The sequence below is a fragment of the Falco peregrinus genome, chromosome 6 (genome assembly GCF_023634155.1).
Source record: "Falco peregrinus isolate bFalPer1 chromosome 6, bFalPer1.pri, whole genome shotgun sequence".
NCBI classification, from domain to species: Eukaryota; Metazoa; Chordata; class Aves; order Falconiformes; family Falconidae; genus Falco; species Falco peregrinus.
This window is the reverse complement of record NC_073726.1, coordinates 48,653,941-48,681,617: the sequence shown is the minus strand read 5'-3', so window position 1 is coordinate 48,681,617 and position 27,677 is coordinate 48,653,941. Positions and strand designations below refer to the sequence as shown.

At 40.5% G+C, this 27,677-nt stretch overlaps 1 protein-coding gene across 7 annotated transcripts in view; it reads right to left on the bottom strand.

Annotated features, from left to right (window-relative positions):
• Positions 1 to 27,677, bottom strand: part of TMCC3 (transmembrane and coiled-coil domain family 3) — a 145,331-nt gene that overhangs the window by 28,266 nt on the left and 89,388 nt on the right. The window contains exon 1 of one of the 7 annotated variants that reach the window (XM_005242662.3): positions 22,641 to 22,930. The exons of the other annotated variants lie outside the window; for them this stretch is intronic. Within the exon in view, the coding sequence (XP_005242719.2) occupies positions 22,641 to 22,718 (78 nt within the window). The 5' untranslated portion in view covers positions 22,719 to 22,930. Of the gene's footprint in view, positions 1 to 22,640; positions 22,931 to 27,677 lie in introns of those variants that run through there. 7 annotated transcript variants of the gene reach the window in all.

The following is a 27,677-nucleotide window of genomic DNA, read 5'->3' as shown; positions in this document are numbered from 1 at the left end:
TTCCTGAAGAGTTTATTCCCTCATTCTCCAGGGATTTCTTTGCAGTGACTTCATAACAGTCCACTAATATCACAGCCTCTTGCCAGGGGAATCAGTTCAGATGCAACATGTATCACAACTTCAGGGGAGAAATCAATGAGGAAGAAATACTCCATCACGGATGAATCACACCTTTAGTCACATGTGCCTTCAGCAACAGGCATGGGGAAAGAAAGAAACTGACAAGCAAGCCTACAATTAAGACTGTTCATCAAGGAACTAACAGTCACATTGTAGGCTCTCCTCAGCTTAAGACACATCCAAACTCACAGCTTCAAGGAAGAAACCCCAACCACCAAACTGACAGCAAAGACAATGGCATTCCTCTGCCTCTCCTGAAGAACTCTGACCACCAGATTCTGAGCTTTATGGACAGTAGGTCAGTGAGGGCATGCCCCAGCAAAAGCAAAACTGTCCTCACACTACAGATGTGTTTTGAAGAAATGCACTGTCACTACAAGAGGGCACGCTAGCATGTTCCCTCATGTTCTTGGGCTTGCTCTTGTTATTCTTCAACAGGGAACTTGTTGCCCTGAGCCCCTACAGTGCTGGGGCCAACTGCCTCAGGAGGCACAGAAATCTTTATAAGACTGCACACCTCAAACACAGGCTCCCAAGCAGCTCAGCAAACAAGACGGCAGGGAATACTCAAGGTGTCCAACAGGCTCCTTTCCTTAGTTCAGCAGCAGCTTACTCATGCTGCAGTATTTCCATGAAACATATCTGATTTTTATCCTACTCTTGTAAAACCATGTTTTGGACCATTTTTTCAGTACGTTATTCATCAGCAGGGTCAGAGCCACACATCTCTCCCATTAAAAGAGAAATTGTGCTGTAATGTGCCCTACCAGCCATGACCTGAACAAAGTCTGCCAAAAAAACCATCTATCACTTCTTAATATTGACAGGAATAACTTGAAAAATGGTACTGTGCAAGCCAGAGTGCTTAAATGGATTGCAGACAGAACCCAATTTCCATACACTCTTCTTACCTCTTCAGTAAATAATAACAGAATTAATACCATCTAGTTAGCCAGTTCACCATGATTTCAGAGCTTATACACCTAAATAATTCATCACTGAAGAGATGTGATTGCACTCTAGTTTGAAATTAAGCCACGAGTCTGTCGCTTTTGAGACTCCCCTTGTGCCCGTTTCCCCACTTAAGAACCCCAAGTTGTTGGCTACAACTTTAATTACTGTTATGCTTGAGTGCTTTACATTTTAAAAGTCTACTAATTTATTTTTTTCTCTTAAACATACTCATGAAAGAGATTTTCATGAACTAGTCAGAGGGCAGCCAAGTACCTGCACAAAATTGCTTACATCCTTTGGAATATTTTCTTGAACAATCCTGCTCTGTATTGTCAGGTATTAGAAAAATCAATAGGAAAATTCTGAAGAAAAAAAAAATATTTCTGTATCAAGTGAAGCTTCAGTTCTTCAGATTATTAACCTTAACACAAACATCTAAAGTTCAGCAAATAAAAACTGAACCAGAGCTAAAAAGCTACCAGCAATATCCAGCCTTGTATGCAGCAAAGCCCAATACTTCCCAAGTCAGATTTTTTTAAATGAAAGTACACAAAGTATAGACAAGCTGATGAACACTTAACACTTAGTAAGATACTACAGAGCAATCCATTGCAAAAAAAGCAACATTTTTTAATTTCTTTTTACCAAGGTCATTATTTTCTTGCTTCAGTGCTTGTGAAAATGAAATATTAATGTCATACACAGAAATTACGCATACTTTTCCTGGTTTTGGCTGGGATAGAGTTAATTTTCTTCTTAGTAGCTGGTGCAGTGCTCTCTTTTGGGTTTGGTGTGAGAACAATGTTGATAGCACACTGATGGTTATAGTAGTTGTTAAGGTAATGTTTATACTAAGTCAAGGACTCCTTAGCTTCTCAGACCATGCCAGCAAGAAGGCTGTAGGGGCACAAGAAATTGGGAGGGGACACAGCCAGGACAGCTGACCAGAACTAGCCAAAGGGATATTCCATACCATGGGACGTCATGCTTGGTATATAAACTGGGGGGTGGGCTGGGGCCTTCTGATCGTGGCTCAGGAACTGGCTGGGCATCAGTCAGTGGGCAGCGAGCAACTATATTGTGCATCACTTGTTTTTTTTCTCCCTTCCCTTTGGATTTTATTCTTCTCCCCTTCTGCTTCCTTTTCATTATAACTATTATAATTGGTTTTGTTTTACTTTATTTCAATTATTAAATTGTTTCTATCTCAACCCTTGAGTTCTACATTCCTTTCTGCTTCTCCTCCCTACCCCTCTGTGTGAGAGTGAGTGAGTGAGCAGCTGCATGGTATTTGGTTACCAGCTGGGGTTAAACCATGACAATAGTGAAAACCCCCAGAGCTCTGTCCAGACACCTAGATCCAGAGTTTCAGAAGGTACAAACAGAGCTACTTCAGTAAAAACCATTCTTCCACACTACGTGGCAGCTAAGCAGTGCAGAAAATATTTGACTAACATTAATTGCTTTTTGTGTTTGCAAGCATGGATGAATCCAGATTCTCAAAAAAAAAAATATCAGGAATATCACTATAGTATGCACCTGAAGACAATGAAACCCTGTCAAACAGAATTAAGTGTGCCTACTGAAAGAAAAAAACCCCACACTTGACAGCAATGAACATGCTGTGTTGTTGGAGAGAGAATTCAAAATGTAGATGGACCATAATTTTCCATTCATCCCCTGCCACATGAAGTGTATGCCCAAATATAGTTAACACTAGTCTTTTGCAAATCTTACATTAACTCATGGAACATGGATAAAAAAATCTAAGACCAAGAATCATTTCAAACTAAACCCTAAGATTTTAGTTTCCAATAACAAATACAACCATGGAAATGGTCAAAAAGAAAAAAAAAAGGGAACTAGTCCCCTTCTAAAATTTCAGTGACACTTTCTATATGTATCAACACAAATGCTTCCTGTGGCACTTACTCTCAATGAAGAGCGCAATGGTGTGATAGGAAACAGACACCTCAAAATGCAGCAGATACGAGAATAACTGTGCACATCAATCATGATAGGAAGCACTTTGAGCAACACCAAGCACCACACCAAAGTGGTCCACAGTCACTATCTGCTTCTTCATTTGATGTGTTTTGCCTTCCCAAAGGTACACCATCTCATTTTGAAACCACCTACCTTCCTTCATAGCACTTTTTCTGGCCACCTATTTGCTGCTAAGTAGTAAGAGTTGGCTGGGGTGTTGTGTTCAAATCAAACTTGCCTTCCCAAATGGTCCTAAAGAGTGCTCTCTGGCAGGCCTGTTTTCTCTTTCTACACTCCAGCATGACATGCTGAGGATGCTAGAGCACCGTTCCCCAAGCATTTAGTGTAGATCATTTTAGAGCTTTCACTATTAACGCACTTTTGTCAATTCATCCGCACCCTGCTGATTCAAAAACTTCATTCAAATTCGAGTATAAAGCTGCTTTTTGCGGCAGAGCTCCATGGTACATAGACACTGTCAGAGGGGGCACATGTTACACCTGATCAGTGGCTGAATAAGCATCAGCTATCTATCAGTTGGATAACTTGATCCTACATTAACTCTATACTCCTTCTGAAGAGTGTCATTATTATTAGCAATGCAATGCAGAGGAGACCACAGATGATCAAAAATTTGTTTCCAGAGAGAAAGAATGAACTTTTGCAGGGTTGGTTACATGCAAATTGATGGCAAGCCAAAGACAGCAGCATCAGACTACGTTCAGCACCAGCAGACGGGCTGAACCTTCTAAGGTTACTAAGGAAGCTAAAAAGGGTATCTCATACCTGAGCACAGCCTGTACATTAAGCAAGTTGTCTGCAGTTCTACAGGTCAAAAGCAAATAACAGTAATGGCTTTAAAGACACTAGCAACCCAATTGTCTTGCAGTGGACAACTGACAGATGAACAATAATTACTAAGACAAACTGTATGAATTATCCAAGCAGCATCTCTAAATCACTGGCAGAAACCACATATGCCCACAAAGCCTAGCCAATCCATTTTTTATTAATAGACTGGATTTCTCTGGAACATTAATCTTCTGTTAGGCTGTGACTTACTGCTTGAACTGGTGAGCACTATGGGCAAAAACATAAAAACATCTACATGTTTACTTAGTGTTACTATTTTTTAGCAACAATTTCTGGTTGCCTTAAATTACCCACTCCAAACTCCAGCTGCACATTGCCCATCACATAGCTTTTTTCCAATGCACCTGGAGGGTATCAGGACCAGCAGCTAGGACAGAGGTCTAGAGTGAATATATATTCTAGTCTAATACTGTTAAGCAAAATTAAGGCTTACCCATCACTAAATGGATTGGATTGTTAGCTAAGCAGTTTAACATAATAATTGCATTTGAACTGAAATACAAGTGTGTATATATTGCTGCATGTGGAAAAGCACGTGAGACGGGACCTGACAGCTCTCTACCACAAATAAAACTTCTGAAAGTGTTCCATAATGCTTTCCACTACCTCTTGCAAAATTGAGCCTTAGCTCAGCCTGAACAGCAGTGTGGAACACTTGCTGTATTCCCCTGGACATACCTGAATTGATAGAGAAGTCGTCACAGGGACAGTCTGCTGTATAATCCCCCACAATCCAGCAGAAGCATTAGTTCAGCAAAAACAATGAAATGTGGTATCATTATGGACTTTTGACTTGTTTCCTACAGCCACAATGCCAGCAACACCTTCCCAGATCCCCTCAGTCCCACACTTCAATACCCACAGTTTCTCTTATGTCTCTAAAACGCTACAGATTTTTTTTCTGCTTCTTCCAGTGTCCATAATTGTCTTTTTAAATGGCTCCAGCTTCACTAGTGTTCCTTGTATAATCTTTCTGGCCTGGAAGGTGGGCAAGAAAGCATATTTTGTGGATAATCTTACATCTGCCTACTGACAGACAAGCATGCCAGCCAATGGGTCACAAGCCAATTGTCTCTTTCGCTCCCCACAAGAATAGATAAGCACCTGGTGAGGACACAGGAAAACTATTTTCACAAGTTATCCAGGCTCATTAACTTTGAAGCCTCTAGCCTCCTGTCAAATTTTCTAGGCAGAATATATTCATTTCAACAGAACTGAATGATGTAAAAGCCTCAGGAAATGTGTAAAATAATTTCCAGGACAGAAACAAAGGACTTATAGGAAATTCTGGGCTCCTACCATTGAAGTTACATTCAACTTACCAGGCTTCCTTTCCAAAGGAGTAATATATTTTTCCTGCTACTCAAGTTTGGAAAGTAATTTCAGATATCATTATTCCCATGGATAAAAATTTCATCTTCATTTACTACCTTTACTTGCCGTTATGTCTTTCTCTTCTGCACCCAACTCTATTTCAACCATTTCTCCTTGTTAATGGCATGTAGGTGCAGGATGACGTATATTAAACAAAAATTAATTTCACAGCACAAACTTCCTCTCTTTGCCTAAAGGAAAACTATACCAGACACTTTGCAAGATTATTAATGATCTCTAGCCCCATCTCTCTTCTATTTCCCTATTCCCTGTGAAATCACCAACTGCACATACTGTTGTATGTGCATCACATGGCACCATAGCAAGGCTTTGACTCAGGGCCACACTCTTATTCTAAGCACAGGCAAATCAGCAGACACGGTGTTTACCTTTGCTGAGATAACAGACCATATTCATCTGGCAGAATCCACCACTGGTTAAACCAAAAGTTAATTTTTTTCATTTTCTATTTATCTTTAATTAAGTCTTTCATTATTCTCTTCTTGAAAATTTGCTCAGAGATCTATTTGCTTTAAAGCTTTCCACATGACTGGGGTTACACTACTCCTTTCCCTTTTACAAAGAGGTCCTATATTTGTACTCTTCTGGAGGAGTTTAGTCTTGCTAACTCCTTGCAGTTTTCTCTCCAGCACAAAGATTGAAGACAAAGTCCATGTTTTATTTTCACCTTGATTACAAGTACATTTCTACATATTCAGTCAGATTTGCCATTCTGCCTACACTCAAAGACCAGTGCCTTCTTGCTAAACACGCAGGACAAAGTTAACTACTTAAAATCTATGCACACATCTAAATAGGTTAATCTCATTCCCACATTACCTTCACTGAAGAATTTACCTGTTCTCTTTTATTTACAGTGGAACACACTGTTTCTAGTTCTAAGGGATTAAAAAAGTAAATACTTTGGAAACAAGTATCTGAATCATTTAATAAACAATTTAAAAGGTATCCAAAAGAGATGAAACCTAATGAGACAAAAGAGCTGACAATGTATTAGTCCAAAATTAAATGGATGCAGAGGGAAAAGAAGAGAAAGGTTAGTCAAGAAGGTGATGGGAAATCTGCATGCTTCAGACTGGGAAAAAGAATGCCCAAAGAATCAGAAAAATGATGCATCAGTTTTATACAAGCTCTGGACAGGGTGTAAAGCTGTAACGTGAAGAATCTTTTAGGGGCGTTTAGAGGGCTTCTAAGCTTTCTTTAATGTTATGAAAAAATCTATGCTGATACGATAGAACATCTTTTGTTGCCAAATTTAAGTACTGTCAGCACTACAACCACCATAGGCAATTCAATTTATGAGGCCTCTGGCTAAAATCCCGGTGGGTGTCACATGCAAAAGTAGGAGCAGTTTAGCCACTAAACCACTAATGCTTTAAGAAAAAGCTAATACATGTTGCTACTGTAACTCACACTGGCCAGTAAACCCCAGAGTATATCCTGAGACAACAATATAATTGTCTTATCTCGTGCAGCCCTCACCCCTATTCTCCCAACTTTGCCTTTCATAATGAAGTTGACAAACTACAATCTCTATAGACGTTTTCCCAGAGACAGAAAACCGCAGGAACTGGTATGAAATATAGCTCCCAGAGGAAAAAGAAAAATAATCACATTCCATGCATTTCACATAGTGTAATTTTACAATATTTTTTCTCCACAAACAAAACATTGGAGGAAAAGATCAACCAGATATTCATTCTTCGGTTCTGCTTGTGCTCACTTTTCTAAAAGGAAAAGAAAGGTTAAATACATAAAATACAGAAAGAGTATAATTATTTTAAATATTTTATACATGTATGTGTATGTATGTATAAAATAAAGCAAACCACACAACGGCATATTTTATGGCAATGTAATTACATCTGTGTCCTCTTTTCCCCTCTCCCACAAAACACAGACAACCCAAGTCTAAATCTTTACTACTGAAAACACATATTTGGTACAAGCTGGTAATTTTAAATTAACACCTAGCAATTAGGAAACTCCATTTTACACCTGCAAGAGCACACCAAGAACATAGAGTTCCAAGTCTATTTAGGAAAAAAGTTACCCTGAGAGCACCATGTCGCATGAAGAACACACCTTGACAGAAAAGAGCTTTATACAGTAGAGACAGTCCTTTACTTTGGTGGAAACAGGGGGATGACTTAATATAATTCAGAATAAGGAGATTAAAAATAGGATTGTGTCTTCTGGGACGTTCAAATATCAAAACACTGCAATATTAATATTTTCACACTGTCAATTTGTTCACTTCTGAAAAAAGTATACAGAAATTATGTAGAATATATAACATACGTACAATTTCAGATAATGCATGAGAATAATTTTTAGTCATTCTCCCTTTTTAAAATGACAGGGATGAATAAACAATGCAAAGCCTGCTCAAGCAGGAGAAAGCTGAGCAGCTTTAGCCTGAAGAATACTTCTCAACATTCAACATTCAAAAAAGCAAGTACATCTCCTGTGATAACGCTGAGGGGTTTTTTGTGTTTGGAAATGAGCTGTTCAACTGAGGACAGTTTGTACCTTTGTTAACATGACTGTGTCCTAACCCTTATTGCTATTGCGAAGATAACGACAACACATAGACCTGCCTGCCCCAGGAGGAAAAGATATTTCAGAGAATGATGCAATTTTATCATAAAATTCTTAGAGCAGGCAGAACAATCTTCCCAGTTATGTTAACCACAGCACTGGATGGTACCAGGCACTACCCTTCCAAAATTAAAGCTTCCCCAAGTTCAGCAAAGAATAATTACTACAGGAAATAAAGATATTTTCATGTGTTGGCTAGTAAAATATATGCCAAGTTCACTGCCCTTTATATGAAAATTTCAAAAACTCAGTTCAAATACAATACTTCCAAGCCAATTCTAACTCTGCAGCATTAAAACACACTGATATGATGATTCAGTACACTAAGAAACTGTTCAAAATCATCTCGGAATGAGAATTTCTTCTCATTTTCAATTCACTAACCCTACTGTTACTGAAGTATGTATTTATCAGTAGATCAGCCTGTTAGGCACCAAAAAAGCAACATCATAACCAACATATTTAGCCTTACACAGAAACATACAGTGCTAAATTTTATACAAGTATTCAGGCATAGCTATTAAAACTTTGTCTCACTAAACCAGGAGGAGTTCATACCCCTAAAATTAGCAAGCTACACTGGATGTAACCAGAGATAAAAATTTCTACTTAAAAATAGAAATTAACACTTTATAGCAATGTGCAAGGGGTATTAATAAAGTGAAAATCAATTCTTGCTGACATTTTAAAGGTAGCTTACTAGGCATTCTACAAATTAATTGCAGCCCTTTATTCTCCTAAAATCAGACACACGTTACAAAAAAACACCACAAAACCAAAACAGTATGAGTATTCTGTTTTACACATAAAATTACTTTCTCTACTTTTAAAAATGCAACTTCTAAACCAAATCTTCACTTAAGATTTCAGTTTCCATTATTAACAGCTCCAGTACAAGTTAACTCAATCAGCATCTGTAATAACAGTATAAGGCTGAACAACCTTTGTTTTCTCATTGCTAGAGAAAGGCAAAGTGAGGCAAAGTGGCATCTGCAGGAACAGGGACCACTGCTACAACTCCCTTCGTACTGTCAGTCACAAGCAAGTAGGCACAAATATTAACTACACAGTTACACCTGAGGAGTGATGAACATCAGACTCAAATTTCCTTAGCTCACACACACTGATGTGAGCTACAGCACTGTAGATAAAAGGGCAAAAATTTCCTCTTTCCCCCAGCTCACTCCTTTCCCCCATTCTCTTCAAAATGTCCATTCAGGAATAGCAAAAGCAATTACATGCTGAAGATTACAGGGCACATTCTGAAAAGATGTTATAGTTTGGGGAATTCACTGACAGATCATGCTGAAGCACTTACAAGGGTACTAATGCATAATTACTCTGAGGATTGGAATAGGGTAAATTAGAAGATCATCATAAAGACTAAAAGTTTCAAAGGAATTAGGACACAGTATCATCTGTCTTTGGAAGGCCAGGATTTAAGCAAGTTATGTATTTTCTCAGACAGCCTCTATTTTGGACCTCTGTTGAAGCCATTGAGTATAAGTTCCATCCACACTTTAATACAACCACAGTGCTCGAAGATCATCTTTGCACCCCAAATTTCAGCCTTCTTCACCCTTCTACCCCTGCCACTGTGCTATACTGGTTTCTTTTTCAGCCACACTCACTTTACAAAACCAACATGATGGCACTAATATTTGCCAGCGTCTGGGCATAAAGTAGTCTCATATAAACAACATGTGACACTGAAAACTTACCACACAGCACTTCTCGCCAAGATGTGAAGTCTGGCTGCATATGCTCAAACACCCTAGTCTTTGAAAACTAAATTCCTGCTCTTACAGAAGATTTGTTTTATTAGCAGAACCTGCCCAAAAAGGTTACAGTAGACTGAAGTCTGACAAACATATGAGGAATAATAAACTGTCTCATATGTCCTATCAGTACATCTTTTGCTGTAGGTTAGGCAAGGCCAAAGTGAACTCTTTAAACAACAGAAGAATATATGGAAAAAAATTATCTTACTTCAAACCCAAAGTAGTACTGTATATACACAAAGAAACAAGTTCAATCAGACTTCCTAATTTGATGTTCTAAAAATTCCTAGATAAATTTCTGCCTTAGGCTTTTTAACAATCAGATTCTGAATTTCTGAAACTCATGATGCCTACCTTGCTGAAAGAATGATTTTTTTAAATTCTTTTTTTTTTTTCTTCATCAGCAACACCTATAACAAGACAATACAAATACTTTACACTGTGGCTGTGTGCTTGCAGCTTCTATCACTAAAAGCTTGTCTCTTTGTGACTACTTACTGCCATGCTAAAAGTTCATGAACATCTGCTTTCATTAATGAAATTATTTAAAATAGCATCTGTAGAAGATGCTATTTTATTAGATAGCATCTAATCCTGCACTGATGAAATTATCCATTGTTGCTGCTTATTCGCCCAGGAACAGGACACAGCTGACAGGAACGCCCTGGTAGTGGTCTCATCTGTTTGCAGCCTATAGTCTTCCATAAGATGACATGTGAAATCAGTACCAGTCTAATTCCAATTAAATGCACCACTAAAAGTGCAAAGCTGCCAAACTTAAGATTATCAGAAGCACATTCTGCCACCAGAAGTAGTAAGAAACCTACAGATTTACAGAAGCAATCTTTTACTTTCTTGCAGTAATAATAAACTTAAGATTACTCTCCTCCTTTCCAAGTCACACATAGGTATTTTTTTCACCTTTCTTCCTTTAGCAAAAAAACACAAGCTTTCTGCAATTTAATTCTGGCTTAACTACACCGAGAAAAATAAGTATTTCTGTACAGTACAGCAGGAGCACTCTATAATAATCAAAACAGAGCCAAAACAGAAGAGGAGAAAGGACAGGTAACATCCTGTATTGCCAAATTTCTGAGCAACCAGAGACCAATGGTTTCTCCACATAATGGAAAAGCTGGCAAACAACAGATTTGGAAAAAAAAAAATCCTGAAACAGTACAGTTATGCATAAGTGAAATGAAGATTCAGTAATATTAAGAATGCACTGTGCAAGAGGGAGAGCCAAAAAAGCCTTTTGCTTTTCTGCATGATAAGAACTTTAAAGTCTCACTCAAGAGTAAAGTTGATTTGGCACAGGTACCTAGATAGTCAGTACATACATCTAGTTCTATAATCTATGAAAAATGGTGAAACTTCTATCTTTTATGCAGTGCCTGCAATATCCACTGCCACACAGCTATAAACTGGATTTAGGCTCACCCAGATTCAGATGCCCACCTTTATGTGACCTAGTTTAAGCTTCTACCAAATCCACAGAGATCAGACAGACAACCTGCAAGAGCTGTACCCCTCCCGGCTACTGAAGGTGCCTTACACAACTACCTGAAGAGCAAATGCCCAATTTCAAACAGTTATTCATGACTTACATGATTCCAGGGGAAGAAGTACCTATGGCTGATAGTCTTAAAATCTGCCTGATGTGGAGAGCAGGAACATGCATCCACTGTGTATTTTTGGATCTCAAAAACAAAACAAAAAAGGTCAGAAATGTTTTGGGGGGGATTTTGTTTCTTTCTTTCTTCAAGTATCCACTTGAAGATGGATAATGATTCTGCAATATATATCTTTCACAGTACGTATCCCCTCCCCTGTGCACCCTGGGAGAAATCACGTTCCCTTCAGAGGTTAAATGACTCCCATCATTATACAAAGGCTGAAAGCCGCCACAGTAGCCTGAACCCCTGTCACCAGAGCCTTAGGCTAACATTGTCACCGCTGCTCTCGACTTCATTTCAAACCATAGATTCTCTTCAAGCAAATCACTGAACTTCAACCTTCCCTGACATTAACTGCCACACCACATGAGGGAACAGAGCACACAAAGATTATCCTAGTTGACTCTCTCAAGCCTGAACAAGAATAACTGAAAAAAGGGCTTGGCTATTTGTTTCATAACATTACAAGTGGGCGTATCTTCATTGCAAGAGTACTTCATCAAAATTAAAGAGCAGTTTGAATATATGCTACAGCGTAACATACATATTCGCTAGTAAATGAGAAATCCCACCTAAAGTATGCATGAAAAGTAGCAACATATGTCAAAACGTTTTGTGAAAGAACAATTTGTAAGTTACTGCACTCAAAGCCCAGCTTTCTAAACCTGAAAGAATATCATAGCTTCTGGCATCAACAAATCACACACAAAAGCTTGACACCAAGTCTTATGTCACTAGAGATCCCACTTGGTCACTTCCAGATCAGGCTTTGTCAGTTCATGCCTTATTCATCCTCCTGATCTCATATGCAATCCAAGACTTTCCAGTTCCTTGGTAAAGAGTTCAGGGGGCAGGAGGGGCAAAAAACCCCCAAACACACACACAGAAAAGAAAGGTGCATCTTTTTTCTACATTAAATTTCTGGTGCAAGACACAATGATGCCCTTGGATAGAAATCCATAGGAAGCCAGTTTCATAAATATCAGAAATAGAAGATTTGCTCAACAGGAGATCTCTGTGCACTAGAGAGAGAATATTATAGGAGTTCACACTGGGAAGACACAATGGAATCGCCTGATGATGGCGCACCTCCTTTAACAGTAGCAGAAAGCATCTGGCTCTTACAGACCATAATGCTCCTTGGTGCTTCCCAAGACCAATTACAACCACATCCACACAGTTTATGGGAATAACACATATAAGGGACAGCAAGGACGGTCTCAGAATTTCTTTATGTATCTACTGGCAAAGAGAGGAGAAACTCTCGCTGATTGTCAAAAGATCTTCTCATTGTCTTTACTCTTCTCCTTTTCTTAAATCTTCCTGAGGTCTTGTTAATAAATGCTTTCACACTCCCATCCCCTAGGTCTTCCCATATCTTTGGTACAAAGTCTACCAAATCCAATCCACTTGCACAGGACACAAAGAGCACAGTTCTTGTATAGATTGCAGGCCATCATGAGGACCAGAAGCACCTGCTTCTGATGATGCTGTATATCAGAAGGGCCTGAGTGTCACCCATTGCATGAATTCATGTGTGAAGATAGAGTTTCACTGTACAACCCATCACAAAAGCTGAGCAGGACAACTTAAGAGTATGGCAAACTTACTGTCAACATTCTGGACCCATTTCAACAAAACAGGAGCCTGGCAGCTACTGAATTAGTCTGCTGCCATCTACTACATGGCTTTAAAAGAGACTCTTAATTCTTATCTTAGGAGCAGGCTGTCATCCTTCTTTTGTTCATTAAAGTGAAATTATGTAATTTGCTCCAAAAAAGGATTGGTAACAGGTGACAAGATGTAGTCAGATTTCTTCCTTAATATATGGGAGGAGGGCGAAATGAACAAAGATAACTACTTTTTCTGAACACAGCAGGGAAGGGGAAACAAAGAAATCAGAAACCTGATGAGGTGACGAAATACTGTGCTCATCTGGCAACAAACGTCAGCGACAACCATGACACAGAACTACACTACTCCTGCCAAAACCTCTAGTAAAACACACTCCTATATTATGCACACGCATCAGTAATTGGAGCAATATCAAGTATGAAGAAGTAATTTAATTTCAAGTCATCTGTGTGGAATCAAGAAAGGAACCAAGAAAACTACACATGGCCTTTGGAATAATTTTTAGCTTGATGCTAACCAAGTCCATATTTTTCATACTTGCTTCAACACATCATAGATTCTTCTTAATGGTTTAGGTACAAACAAAAAGAAAAAACAACAACCAGATATATAATTCAAGAAGTGCAGTCAATTTTATTTTATGAGACTAAAGAGAATCCAAAGGCATGATACAGGATGCATCCTCTTCATAACTGCATGTATTAGAACATTTATTGGTAAACAGTAGAATTGAGATAGATACAAGAAAGGGTTCCAGAAGTTGAAGCTTTCCTGCACAAAATGCCTTAACAAAAAGACTTATCACAAGAGCAACGTACCTTTCTTGCTCAACTTTTTTACCGTACTAAGTCACTGTCATGTTAATAATATTTTATTCCCTTTTCTTCCTTTGCTTTTTTTAGTGTGTGCCCTGCCCCCAACATCAAGAAGCATTTCTCCTATCCCTTTCTGGCTACTGTAATTTTCGGATTTGAACTCACATTTCTTCCAGACTTACATAAGAAGATAATAATAATCTAATATCTTATAATAATAAAATAATTACAATATATTGACAACAGTATGACACTATTAACACTGATATTTGTGCTGTATGTGGACACTGAATTATCAAAGTGTGGATTCAAAGGCTCAAGACCAGTACATTCAAGATTTACTGCATATGGAATTCTGTGTCTCACAGCATCTACAACATTTAGACACTTCTCTCAACAACAAAAAAAAAGTTAAAGAGAAAACACAAAGTGAGAATGACTCCATTCTGGGCAGAGCATGTGAAGTCCCACCTCTATTCTTCTCTCCATCATGTCTCCCCACTATCCCCTCCATTTCTTGCTATTGCTCTGACCGTGCCCAGAAGCTGCTGAGAACTGCCCAGTCACACCCACACACTTCCCCTCTCCCTCAGCCCTGGGATGGGGAGCAAGGAAGCTTAGCACTGGGAGGGGTGCAGAATCTGCAAGTACAAAATTACCACAGTGGGGGTGGAGGAGCCCCATGCTAGGTTGCTGATGATGGATTTGATACAAGATAGTTCTGAGCAACTTCAGGAAGGCTGGCAGCCTGAATGAATATGGCAACCTGCAATACGGCAGACTGGAGGAGAAAGAAGCCATGAATGAGCACACAGTGAAGAGTTTTCTTTAGCTCTTCTTAAGTGAGAAATGTTCCTCACACCTGATCTAGGCAACTCTCACTCAACAAGATCTCTTTATTTAGTTTTTCTAACACTAAATATCTCTCTGAGATCAGTACTGGGTTTGATCCTACTTGGTTCCAAAGCTTCCATCTTTCCTTGCAGTTTTCTGCAGCCTTCAACCAAAGCTTCTTACCTACTGCAATCCAAAACACCTACAACAGCCACCAGAGTCCAAACAACAGCCACCTCCTGTTTAATATAAATTCATCTCCTTGGAAGCGAGACTAAGGAGTGAACCTTCAGAAGTCCTCAGCACACTTACAGTAGAGTATGTTACTAAACTGAACTGCCCTGAACCAGAAAAAATGTTAAGAGTCAGTTCTAATTGGTCTGTCAGTTTGATCTTTGGGCATCACTCACCTGCACAGACATGCTTGTATAAAGCAGCTTACCCTAACAAGGCTTCTCTTTCTGTCAGTAATTCTTGTAGCGTAGCACTGAAAGCCCACTTAGAAATCCACTTGGATTTAAAAACTAATAATCTACAGACCCTGAAGCACTGACTCCTCATATTTCCTGTAAGTTGTGTTACTTGCTTTTTTGGTGGTGCTAGGCAATATCAGGTTTTTCTTAAGAATGGAGGACTTACATTTCCACCAGCTCTGCACAATACTTTCACTCACCTTATAAATCAATACCTTCAGCGCATATAAACTCACTCCAGAGCACTGCAGTCCTCTCTATCTTTAAAACACCATCTTCCACCATAATGCTTCTTCAGCTGAAAAGCCTTGCTTTAAACACAGGATTAGCAAGTCAATAGAACAAAAATTAATCTTATTTAATGCTTGAGGAGCCAACAGTTTAGTATTCTGTAAATAAGAGTAGCCTTTTTGAAAGCCATCATCCTATTAACTTTAACAAAAATCACGACATAGTAATCAGAGTGTTTAATTGTTGCAATCCTTATACATATATATATACACACACACACTGGCTGCATCACAGCCTTTGCCAGGAAACTTAAGAGGTTTCCATACATTTTTAGCAAACTCACTGCAAAAGCATTTACTTACAAAACAAAAACAAAGAATAAAATCCACCTACACCATCCCAGTTTAAGCTAGATGAAACTGTAATACAAAAGTAAGTAGCATCTACCACTCTCTAAAGAACACTCAATATGTAGAGATTTTTCCATAAGGCTGTTCATTTCAGATTGATTCCATAGGCCACTGATGCCAACCAAAAGTTTCCAATGGATTCAGCACTACTTGGATCACATTTTTTAATTCAATAGCACAGCTTTAATTCTTTGCATCCCTGCGTAACAACTTCATCCAGAGCTACTGAAGAAACACTGACAAAGGAAGGTAACTGTTACTATACTGTACCCAAACAGGTAAATCAAGGAAGAGATGCCTACTATAGTAAAGGTTAACGAAAAAGCCTTCAGAATTGATGCCAAATATTTCATATCAAAGATTCATTAAAGTGTACCATAGTCTCAGTGTCCAATACAGAGATAACTAAAAAAAATATTATTATTTCTGTAACTTCTGCCTTCTCAAATTTTATCCATCTGCAACACCTAAACGGAGCAATAATGAAGTGGGCCAGCTCTCAATATGATTAAGCTTTTCTATAATTTTTTAGAAAACAAAAAGCCTCATTTCAGCTTTCTACAATAACAGCATTGCAGCTCATAATTTGTAGATATTCTTTATACCTCAGCCCATAGAGGCATCCCCTCCACTCTCATCCTTGTCCCTAAATTAAAGCCTAGATTATGTACAATAATATAAAGAACTGCCTCAGAGGGGTTCTCACTTGCTGAGTGACTAAAAAAGTCTAGTTACACAGCTACAAGCCATCCCAGTTGCATACCAGATCCCATATGTCAAGGCTTTAGAACAGCAGGTTTATTTTTGTCTTTGCATATTAATCCTCCGCTCTTTCAGACTAATGGAAGAGCAGAAAACTTTCAATAGTAAAGTAACTCGCTATCCTCATTAGCAATACTGCAAATTTTCTTTAGCAAAGTTTATCTATCTGGATACATAAATGAAAAGCAAGATTTACGTTCCACTATTCCCCAACACTACATAGAAACTCATCTCCCACACAGGTCTTTCCCAAAACCATATTTACTGGGCAGGAGTTGTAGTGTGAAGATGAAAATTGCACACTTGCTATTTGGTGCCAAAACAACTAAAACTAGACAATTGAAAGCGGCAAGCTTTTTAGCCTGGACAATGCTAGATGTCAAATCCAGCCAAAACCTTAAAGACTCAGCCTCTATGCAGGCATTGTGCCAGGTGGTGCCTAGTTAAAGCCCTACCTATAAAGGTGATGACAATAAGCAAGCTAGGAATTTAAAGCTGTTGGCATCCATCCCCCTACATCACCACTGGCAACCTGACAGAAGGACAATTACATGACCTTCAAAATGAAAGCTAACCAGAAGGCTGGCAATTTTCCCCCAGTGACTTTTTTTTTTTAAATATACCTAACATTTAAAAGGTGATAATAGATGTCCTAGTCCTGTAAGCAATACCATCCACTGCAATAAGGTTGAATCAAAAGGAAAGGAGACACTGTACAATCTTCAGAAACATGAAATTTCCAGGTGGAACCCAAAAACTATGAAAGGTCTGAGTATAAAGCTTCCAAACCTAAAAATCAGTTTAAACCTTGAAAAGAACACACATCCCCACTTCTACTTACTGTTTAAAACAGTCTTCTTGGGTTGGAAGGGAGAAGATTGATTGGGTTAAAATACAACCTTTATTGCTTATAACTCTACCAAAGAGGTTCACCTTGCAGGATCCGGGGAGCACAGCAATACTATACTAAGCCATACAGAAACAATTTCCCCCTTTATTTCATTTGACAACAAATTACACCTAACATTGACCTTTAGCTTTTAGATGTATTTAATCCCAAAACTCAAAGTATACTAAAGAAAGATACCAGCTTTCTAAACTTCCTAATAATCATTTCTGGAACTAACAAAAAAATAAGAAGTCACACTTTTCCAAATAGCTCTACAATGACAAAATAAACAAAACTTGATTATTGTTTTAAATGATCAAACCAGGATTTTCTTCAGTCTGGATCAGCTAATCTGTCTTTTTGGGTTCACATTACAATTATCGCTTCCCTCTCTTACTCCCAATACCCCTGTATCATTTAGCCTACTCTTCAACAGGTTTCACATATTTCTAGATACACAGTGGATTCAAAACCATTGGAGGTCATAATAATATTCTGTCCCATCAAATTATCTTCCTCTTATGTCAAAATATGAGGGCACTGTGGGAAAAGCATGCCTAAGTTCTTGGAGCACAAAATATCTGGGGGTTTGGTTACAAGTCAAAAAAGCCCAGAACAAGCATTTCTCCTATGCTGATTGTTGCATTTAAAGTAACACCAGGAGATTAAATCTAACACTGTGGGTGAGGTGGGTTTTTTTGGTTTGGGTAGAAGGGGGTTTTTTGTTGATCTGTTTGTTTTGGGGTTTTTTTGGTTTGGGTTTTGTTTTGGTTTTTACATTTTTAATCCTTCTAGGTCCCTTTATGTTATTTCCTCTAAATGTACTAAAATTTTAAGCAATAGAGGGAATTCAAGGACAGATGATGAAAGTGATTAGAGGCTTAGAAAGATTTCAATATGAGAAGAGATTAGTAAAAAGACTGCCTTGCTTATAGATAAGATGAATGGGAGGGATCATAAAAGAGACACGGAAAATGAGAAGAGACATTCCACAGAAGTTTTTTCATCAGTAGAAAGCAAATGGATTTCTGTATTCCTTTTTAATGTAAGCCTTTTTGTGTGTGTGATCACACACACGTTAGAATCAATCCACAAACACTGGTTCTATTGCTAGTCTCACTAAGGCTGAAAGCCCAGGAAGATTGAAATTAAGATTCTTTATTTGTTACTAAATAAGCCATATTTTTTCCAGCTAAGGTTTGGAGTTTGTTTTTGTGTTTGGTTTTTTGGTTTTGTTTTTTGGGGGGTTTTTTGTTTTTTTAAATAAAGGAAGAATTCTTACTATTTCAAATATGTCTACCACTAATAAAGAGAAAGCTCTGAATAGGCTCCGATGTGCAAGAAATTACCTAATTAGGACTTCCTACATCTCTCTAAAGCATCTGGTACTTCTTAAAAGTAGGACGTATCACTGCATAGACTTCTGATGGGATGCAGTAAAGGAGCTCATACGTTCTAGTTGTACTAGGAAAGGATTTCTCTCCTACAAAGCCACACATACACATTTATAATCCTGATGACACATAGAGGATTCTTGTTCTGTAAGGAGCAAGAGATCAACAGAGAAGAGCAATGCAGAAAAAATATATACACAGGTTTCTGAGGTCTAAATAGGACAACCTGGTGAGCAGAAACAATAGCTTTAAGTAAGCCTTGAAAGGTGGCCCCAACACAATGCTCTACAAAAAAAAAGTCAACACAGCAAGGTGTAAATTAGCACAGCCAAGCCAGTCTGAGCATCAGAAATCTAACTATTGCAATTACATAGACCTCTGCATGGACTTACTGCCCAAGAAGTACAGTGTAGCCAGAATCTGAGCAGCTCTAGTCTCCCACAGTACTCACTGCAAAAACAAGTCCCTTCAGAAAGTTCCCCATGACACTCTTTAGTTATTCTGCAAGCTACATTCCAGCAAGAACAGCACTTGGTGCCTGATAGATAAAAATGCAGCCCTTGTTCCCAAATCTTGTCCTACTTCACAGCTTCAGTCCTGATTTTGAAAGATTTGGATTAGTTTTCGAAGTGTTGCAGGAATCAGCTTGTAATGATGCGAAGCACAGTGAAACTGTGGTGACTGGCATTAGCAGAGGTAGACTGAAACATTTTGCACAACTGTATTGTCCACATCGATTCCACCTGCGCCACCAGAGGTGCAGTAATGCAGATTACGAGAGTGACTAGATACTATTGACAAGGAGAGGCAGAAGTCTTCTAGAAGGGTACCCTTTTTTAAAGCTGGGGATGGACAATTTACCAGAACCGAGGTAACCACACAACTGCAAACCTATCCCCACTAAGTAATACCAAAACTGTAAGGCACTGGTATTGTTGCAAGCAATAGTAGTTTTATGCCCCACTCTGTGCTGCCATGCACAGCATAGCTTGGCTCTCTTGTGACTCGTCCAAGAAAGAGAACAGGAACCCAACCCTTCCCTCAAAATACCTTGCCTCTTTAGGTGGTAATGACTCCCCCATGTTAAGAATGGCCCAGCTGTCCTTCATTATTGTTTCTCTTTCAGGCACTGGGAACTTTGCAAAAAACATGGCATATGGTTCACTGGAAAGTTGTTAACAGAGGCCAGGACATCTTATACTTCAAATGGCCTTAAAGAAGAAGGTCTTGAATAGACCTGTTGTCATATGCAGAAGGAGTTTTTTAGCTGCAGCAGGAATTTTAAAATCCTTTTCCCCTCAGATTCTAGTTTACAAACTATAGGCTATATTCACAGTAAGATGCTCTAGCCCTTCTGCAAACTGAATGTGATGATGCCTTCCTACAGTATGTTGGAATTTTTGAACTGTCTTCTTGCATGTCAATAGAGAAGGCTTCACTTTCTCACAAGAAAAATCCTTAGATGGGCTTGAAAAACACAGGCAGTAATCTACAGGGCTGCAGAAGCTCTTCAAAACACGCCCACCTAAAAACTGGACTCAATAGCCTGTGTTATACAGACTATGAGATCCAGAAACTGTTTTGACAGCTCTTTCCCTCAGGCTTTATTAGAACTATCTCACCCTACTTCTTATACCACTGTCCCTATCCTGCAGACAAAACCAACTACTAAGACTTTCTTCACACAAGCAAGTCTCCCTAGTTTGTTCAGGTTCTCCGAGTGTGCTGCCTCAGCTCTGTATTGCTGTGTTCGTGCTCTGCATTGCTCTCATCAATGAATGTTTGGAAATTACAGCTTTAACTACTGCTGTTCTGATGCTTTTTATTCAGTCTCTGAAAGAAAAGCAGTGTCCTGCTTTCTCGCGTCTTTCCTAAGTAACACCACCAGTTGCTGCTGCTCCAGTGCCTGACCACTTCCATCCCCCTGGTTAAAGCAGTAAGAGGAATGTTGAAGTTATTCAAGCAATTTACCCAGGAAACAATCCTATTTGTCTGAAAAAAGCACAAATGGATTTAATGCAAGTTCTTGCCATCATCTAGAACATACAACCTGCTGCTACCACCTCCAGCAATTATATTACAAGTTCTGTGGTATCTGACACAACTTGTAAAGCCCAACCCCTCGAGCAAAGCAATTACATACAACTCTACAAACCTGTTACAGGGTTATATTTCCAGTTCTCATGGTCGCAGGAAGGGAAGGAGAGGCTAATCCTGATTAAAAGAAACCCAAAATCCGACTGAAGCCCAAAGCTTTCATAAAATTCTCTTAAGCATTTTTTGTTGTTGTTTTTCAATGCACAAGTACAATATGCAACGCTGAAAATTAGCTGTGATACTTCATGCTTTTAAACAAATCAGCTAGACTATAGAGTGGACTTCAGATTTAACTCTTAAAAGACACCAAAAATCATCCTTGAAGATATGCAACTTTCTTCTGTGGCCACAGTAAGCTAGGTACTACATTATTCTTTCAGCAAGAACAATTAAGAGGAACTAATGAGTTCAACTTTCAAAGACTAAAAACAAAGGAAATATATAAAAATTTTAACTGAGTTATGAGTAGCATATGCACCCAGCTTATGGTATGAAGAGCATTGTAGACCCCACTAGTAAAGCTACAGTGTACAGGGTTACCATTTTTAAAACATTTCATTATGCAACAACAATCTGAAGCACAGCATCTCCCTTCCAGCACTGTCTATTAATGGGGCTGGATGGAAAATACTACTAACGTGCAGTACAAGAAAAGAAAAAAAACCCAAACAAAACAAAAAGGAAAACACCCCAAGAACCCTCACCCATCAAAAACACCAAAATCAGTCTTCTTGCACAAGAAGCTAATCCCTACACTTCAAACTGTAAAGCTCATTTACTGACAGATGCAGGATCTCAGAATAGAAAACAGAATTTCTGCTGATATCCCAAGTCAGCTAGAGCAACCTCTCTTTCCTTCATATCTTCCTGCAGCGCATGGGAAGGAAGAGCCATTTGTTTGACACCTGTTTGAGCTGAGCATTTAGGTAAGAATTTGAAATCTGTGCATTAACTAGAGAGCCAACTGCCTTCATCAGCAGGACATCCACCACAAAGGCTACTAAATACATGAAAGGATCACAAGTATTGCCTATACATGTTTATCATATATTGTATGAACAAATCATCAAAACAGTAAGATAAAGATGAACTTGCTAGGAGACCGTAAGAGAAACTACCCCAACAAAGCCAGACGCCATGGATACACAGTATATTCTTACTTTATCCCTAGCACACGCAGATAGACCTTTTCTGCAAATCTCCATCCCTGCCACAGCCGTGTTGCAGGTTAACTTCAGGAAGGGAACCACAATGATTCTCTGCTGCTAGATACAATCACCTGATTCACAGTTCATTAGACACACCTTGAGAAACAAGACCAAAACCATGTATTCACCAGCGTGATCTAGACACAGAGTCACTTTATTAAATCATCAGCGCTGTTGACTTCGGTAAATTCTCTGTTACTCTCACCTCCAGCTAGTTTCTATTGTGGATATATCTCGAACATCAGTTTCTGTTATGTCAACAACCGGGTTGATTTCATTTTCCTATCTCAAAGAGTATTTAGAGTCGGAATACGAAACCACAGATAAAAAAAACTTCCCTTCGGACCGACAACCTAGCAAACGCCGAGCCCTCTTGGGAACAGGCAGCAGGTCGGTGGCTGCCCCTCACAGCTCGGCACCCAGGCCCACCGGGCAGCCCTGCCGTCCCGGCCCGTCGGCTTCCAAGGGTGGCCTCACAGCCCCCTCCGCACCCCCACACGCCTTACCCGCGTCTTGCGGCGCCGGTGCCGCTCCGGATCCGAGTACGTCCTGTCCACGGCCAGCGCCGTGTCGCTGCCCGGCATGCTGCCCCGCCGCCACTGCCGCCTCCCCTCAGCGCCGCCCGCCAAAAGCCCGCGCGCAGGCAGCCCCGCCAGCGGCCGCCCAGCCACCGGCCCAGCCACCAGCGCAGCGGCCGCAGCACTGAGGGGCCCGCCGCGGCCGCCGCCGTGCGGGAGGGCACGCCCCGCCGGTGTGCCCCGCGGGTGTGCCCTCCTCCGGCACCGGGCGGCCCCCCGCCCGCACGGGGTGTGCCCTCCTCCGGCACCGGGCGGCCCCCCGCCCGCACCGGGTGTGCCCTCCTCCGGCACCGGGCGGCCCCCCGCCCGCTTCTCCTCGGCCGCCGCACCCGCATTAACCCCTCAGCGCGCCCGCTGCCGCCGCGCGTGGTGGCGCCTCACGGTCGGGGGTGGGGGGGGGTCGGGGCTGTGGTATTTCCCTATTTCCCGCTCTCTGCGAAATAGGGAAGACGCCTGAAGGGAGGCGAGGGTGGGAGCGAGCTTCAGCCAGGGGGAGGGAGCCATAAACCGCGGGGTTTTTTGCCTTTTTTTTTTTTTTTTTTTTTTAATTTTGAAGGCCGGCACTTGTTGGGCGGGGGGCAGCAGGAGCTGGGACAACGACGATCTTCCCAGAGGTATGGAGGAGTAACAGCCCCATTCCTCCTGCAGACAGCCACTGCTTTAGTTCAGGCTTTTCGCTAAAGCTCCAGCTCTCGGAGGACGTTACCATCGAGTGGCCATCTCCACTTCTTTTAAAAGAAAGTTAGAACCAGCAGCTATAGCAAAACCTCACAAAACCTAGCACATCCTGAAGGTTCAGAAGTACAAAGGGGAGAGACAGGAAGAAACCGTAAGTGTATTGTCATTTTGGCACAGACTCAGCTGTAAGGTTTTGGCTGTTTGCGGTAGCATAAGGCAGCCAGGACACAGGTGAGTGGGGCTGCTGGAAAATCCTCCATACCTAGAGGTTCACCACAATAAACATGTTATAAAAACTCTGTCAAACCAACTAAATAACCAAGGGTCTGCATTTTCCAAAGTGGCCAGTGGTGTACAGCAGCCAATCCAGTCCCCATTTCTGCACATCACACAGATCAGATAAATCCTTTGGCACCCTAGCACAGGGAAGCTGCAAACCTTACTTGTGAACACCCAAAGCAAACTTGTCTTCCTGGGCATGCGTATGCCAATGTAATTAAATTCCTAAATGCTGAGCAGGGTTTCTGACTCTTTTTTCCATTTGTCTTCAGAATATCTATGCTGATGAATGCATTTAAATCAGCAACACTTATATTTTAAACTGCTGAAAAGTGCAAGTAGAATACTGTTTTTATAATCACTCATCAAGTTGTACAGGAAATGTACTTCTTTCTCTTATGGAATAAACAGAACAGCTAAGTTACCACTTCTACCTCGTTACATAAAGTAAATCTGGAGTTCCTTCAGAATTACAGCCTTGCAACCGCAGCAGGACTTCACCTTTTAGGTACAGTTGTTAAGATGTTCATGCATGAGTCACACTGCTTTTCCCTAGCTGGAGACAGCAACAGTCTCAAGGCATGTGCATATAAAAACATAAATAAATCAACATAGCTAACTATCCTAGGGGGGGCACACAGCACATAAAAAATGTTTCCCTGCCACCATTTACATTTTTTATTGTAATCTTATGCTCTGAGACAACACTACTATCACAGGTTAATGATCTGATATAAGGGCCTCCTTGGTGAAAGACCTGAAATACCAAAGTAAAAATAAATCCTAGACCGCAACTTCTTGACAGGAGTTTCTTCTTCAACTCTGACATCAGTTTTTACAAAGCTATCCCAAATGAATTAGTGAGTGGGTTTACTAAAGGAAGCATTATTTGCCCAACGCAGTATTCAAAGTAACCAAACTAACACAGGATAACTGCACACAGGCGATGACTTGCCATCCTTCCTATACTTCTTACACAGCTGAACAAGACAGCTGAAGTTGGAAGGCTGCTGGGAAAAAGCTTTAAAACGGGAACTGGATTTCTTCAATCCTTCAGCTCAGGCATGAAAGTTAATTCATGACTCAAAATGTACCAGAGGGTGGGGAACTCTAGAGGTAAAGGTCATCAAGAAATTAAATAGGCAAATGTTGTGGGTTTGGGGTTTTGACTGAAGTCATAATTGTGCATTTCCAAAGGGGACTGTGCAGTTTCCAGCACCTCAGATGAAACATCCCTAATTCCTCAGAAACTTTCAGGAGTTTTTTAAGCCTTGCCAGACATAGTCAATCAAAGCACAGAGGGGGTAAGTAGTTGGAAAAAGGGCACATAAAAGGCTTCAGCTGCTTGGCTTTTTAGTAAAACATGGTTTATTGTAAATCATTGTTTATTCAAAAGTTTAAGAGTTTTATTTAAATCATACAAGCAGACTAGCTGCAAAATGATGAAACTTCTCTTCAAGATGAAAAGAGGCAGGGATGTGCAATATGTATTTAGAGTTATATCGTGTGTGGTTGGGCTCAGTAGTATTAACATATGTACCAATATATTTACAAAGGAAGCACTCTCTCCTAATGTAGCTTCTAAGAAGAGAGGATAATACAGTTAGTCTGACAAGACCTTGGCGTTGCATCAGTTACACCTTCCAATTAAGCCTGTGGATCCGCTTGCTTGGGTGCTGCTCTCAGTGGTGACACACGTACTGGCAACAGCATCCTGCACCCGCAGCAAAAGTCCTGGCATGGTGGTTCCCAGAGGAGCTGTAACCACAGGGCAGCGGGCTGGACAACTAGGAGCAACTGCTGCACACAGCAGCAAGTTATGGTGAAGGAGAAATAGCTGCCTGGGTAGAGGCACTGGTCCCACAGATCAGGAGAGCCCTTCCATGCAAGCTGAATTAGGAGCTGTTGCCATCTCAGCAGTCTCTGCAGGTGCTGCACTTTGCAGATATCTCAATAAATGGTTCTTTTCATATGCTGGAGCTAAATCATCTGCATCTTAAGACTGCAGATTTAGTGTGTACCAAACTATGGTGCCATGCAATTCTCTGGCCAAAGGCTGCTCTTTTCCCCTTTAACTTTCCCCCCCTCACACATGTGCTGCTAGGTCCTTCCTGGCCTGTAGCAGGAGCAGGACTGTTATCCTATGGTGTGTTTGTGGAATACATTTCATTTTGCTTGGCTGAGCAAGGACAACTCACCCTTCTCTTGCACACACAGCTGGTTTGTACAGAGCTCCTTTCCCACTCCAAAACAGAAACATGACTCCCCAGACGTTGCAGAATACTGCACAGCACTTCTGACAGCCTCACCAGGTACTTCTCTCACTGTTATTTTCAAAAGCCCACAGAGTTTAGATAAATGCTCTTCCCACACACTGCACCTGCTCTCAGTTGAACTTTCAACCCACTAAAGCAAATCCTTCCAGATACTGGCAGGAGCATGAGGCAGTGCCACAGATAGAAGTGGTAGCCCATAGATGAATTGTCTTATCCTTTGTTCTTCTCACAAAGTATTTTTAAAAACTCATTTCTATGGTTTAAATTAATGATAAAAGCATTAAATCATCCCAGACATCCATTGTGTCAATTTTAAAGTTCACATACCTCAAAATCCCTCACTGACTGCCCAGAGTCCTTACAGGCACATCCTTCTCCAGTGCTTTCCCTCACTTCAACATACTGGCTCCTTCAACATACTTAACTCCTGTTATTTACATTTTTTTGCCTGCCTTCTTAAAGTGACCTTTTAAAAAGTAATGCCAATTAGGAATGGAAGGTCTGGTTAGACTTTAAGATCACTGTACACCACTGCGTTCAGCTTTCAGAGGGGCAGACATCAATACTGGCTTTGCCTGCATTGCCCTGTGTTAGGAAAATCAAATCGGTGTCGGGGCAGCAGAGGCATTTCCCAAAGCAAGCCTGTCAGGGGGAGCCTGGGCTTTCTACAGACAACTCCTGTCTCACTCTTCCCTGCGAAAGCTGCATCTTTGCCATCCATTTCCTGCTGCATGACCCTGCACAGCAGGTCCCACCTGTAAGCCATGAATTATCTATACTCACTTACGCATAGGCCGTGGAGGGAGGGAGAAGAATTGGCAGTGGCAACAGTGGGATTACTTAGCAAAAACCCAACTCTCACACAATGTAATCCCAGAGATGAGGTTGTATACACATACTGGGAAGCATCACAAGAAAGAAAACCTGTATGGAGATGGAAGGCGTGGAAATTCTGTTGTTAGGAGGCTGGTCTGAGGTTTGGCCCCATTCTTTTTCCAGATTTATCATGAATCCGGATCTTGGCAATTTACTTTACTACTTTGGACTTCCACTAGCACATTTGTAAAAGGAGAAGCACAGCACACCTTTCTTCTGCGGAGAACCTTGAGCTCTCCACAATTAAAAATGCTATTATTAAATCTTGTGTTCTGATGTTTGGGAGAAATTAAACATACAGTGTCAAGAGTATATTGGCAAAGGTACAATCAGGAAGAAGGCGAAGGTCCTTTTTTCTACAATGGTAACATGTGTACTCTAAACAGGATACTGCTGCTTCTCATGAAAGACTTTTTGACATGCCCTCCAAATCTTTTTCCAAAAGCTTGTAGCAACCAGTCTCCAGGGAAAAGGTCTGCATGATTACAGACTGTCAGTGCCATTTCTAAGTCTGATGGCAAATGGAACAGTGCTGAGTGACATCGGTCTTGCAGTTATCCCTGAGTGCACTGTCACGGTTCTCAGTTTATCTGCCAAAGCATGAGCCTTCCAAGCTCATAGGAAAGGAGATACTTCACTTGTCTGTACCCAGAACAAACTACCAAGGGATCACACACACAGAGACATGCAGATTGCATTGCCAAGCTGTGACGTTCATTCAGAAGATACTGATAAACATCCGAACTGAAATTTTAAATTGATTCCTCTCCTCCCCTGATTCTCTCCTCATGGAGAAATGTTTTATGTGCTTTCAGGATATAAAAGCCATGGACACTCTGTGAATACCCGTTTTCAA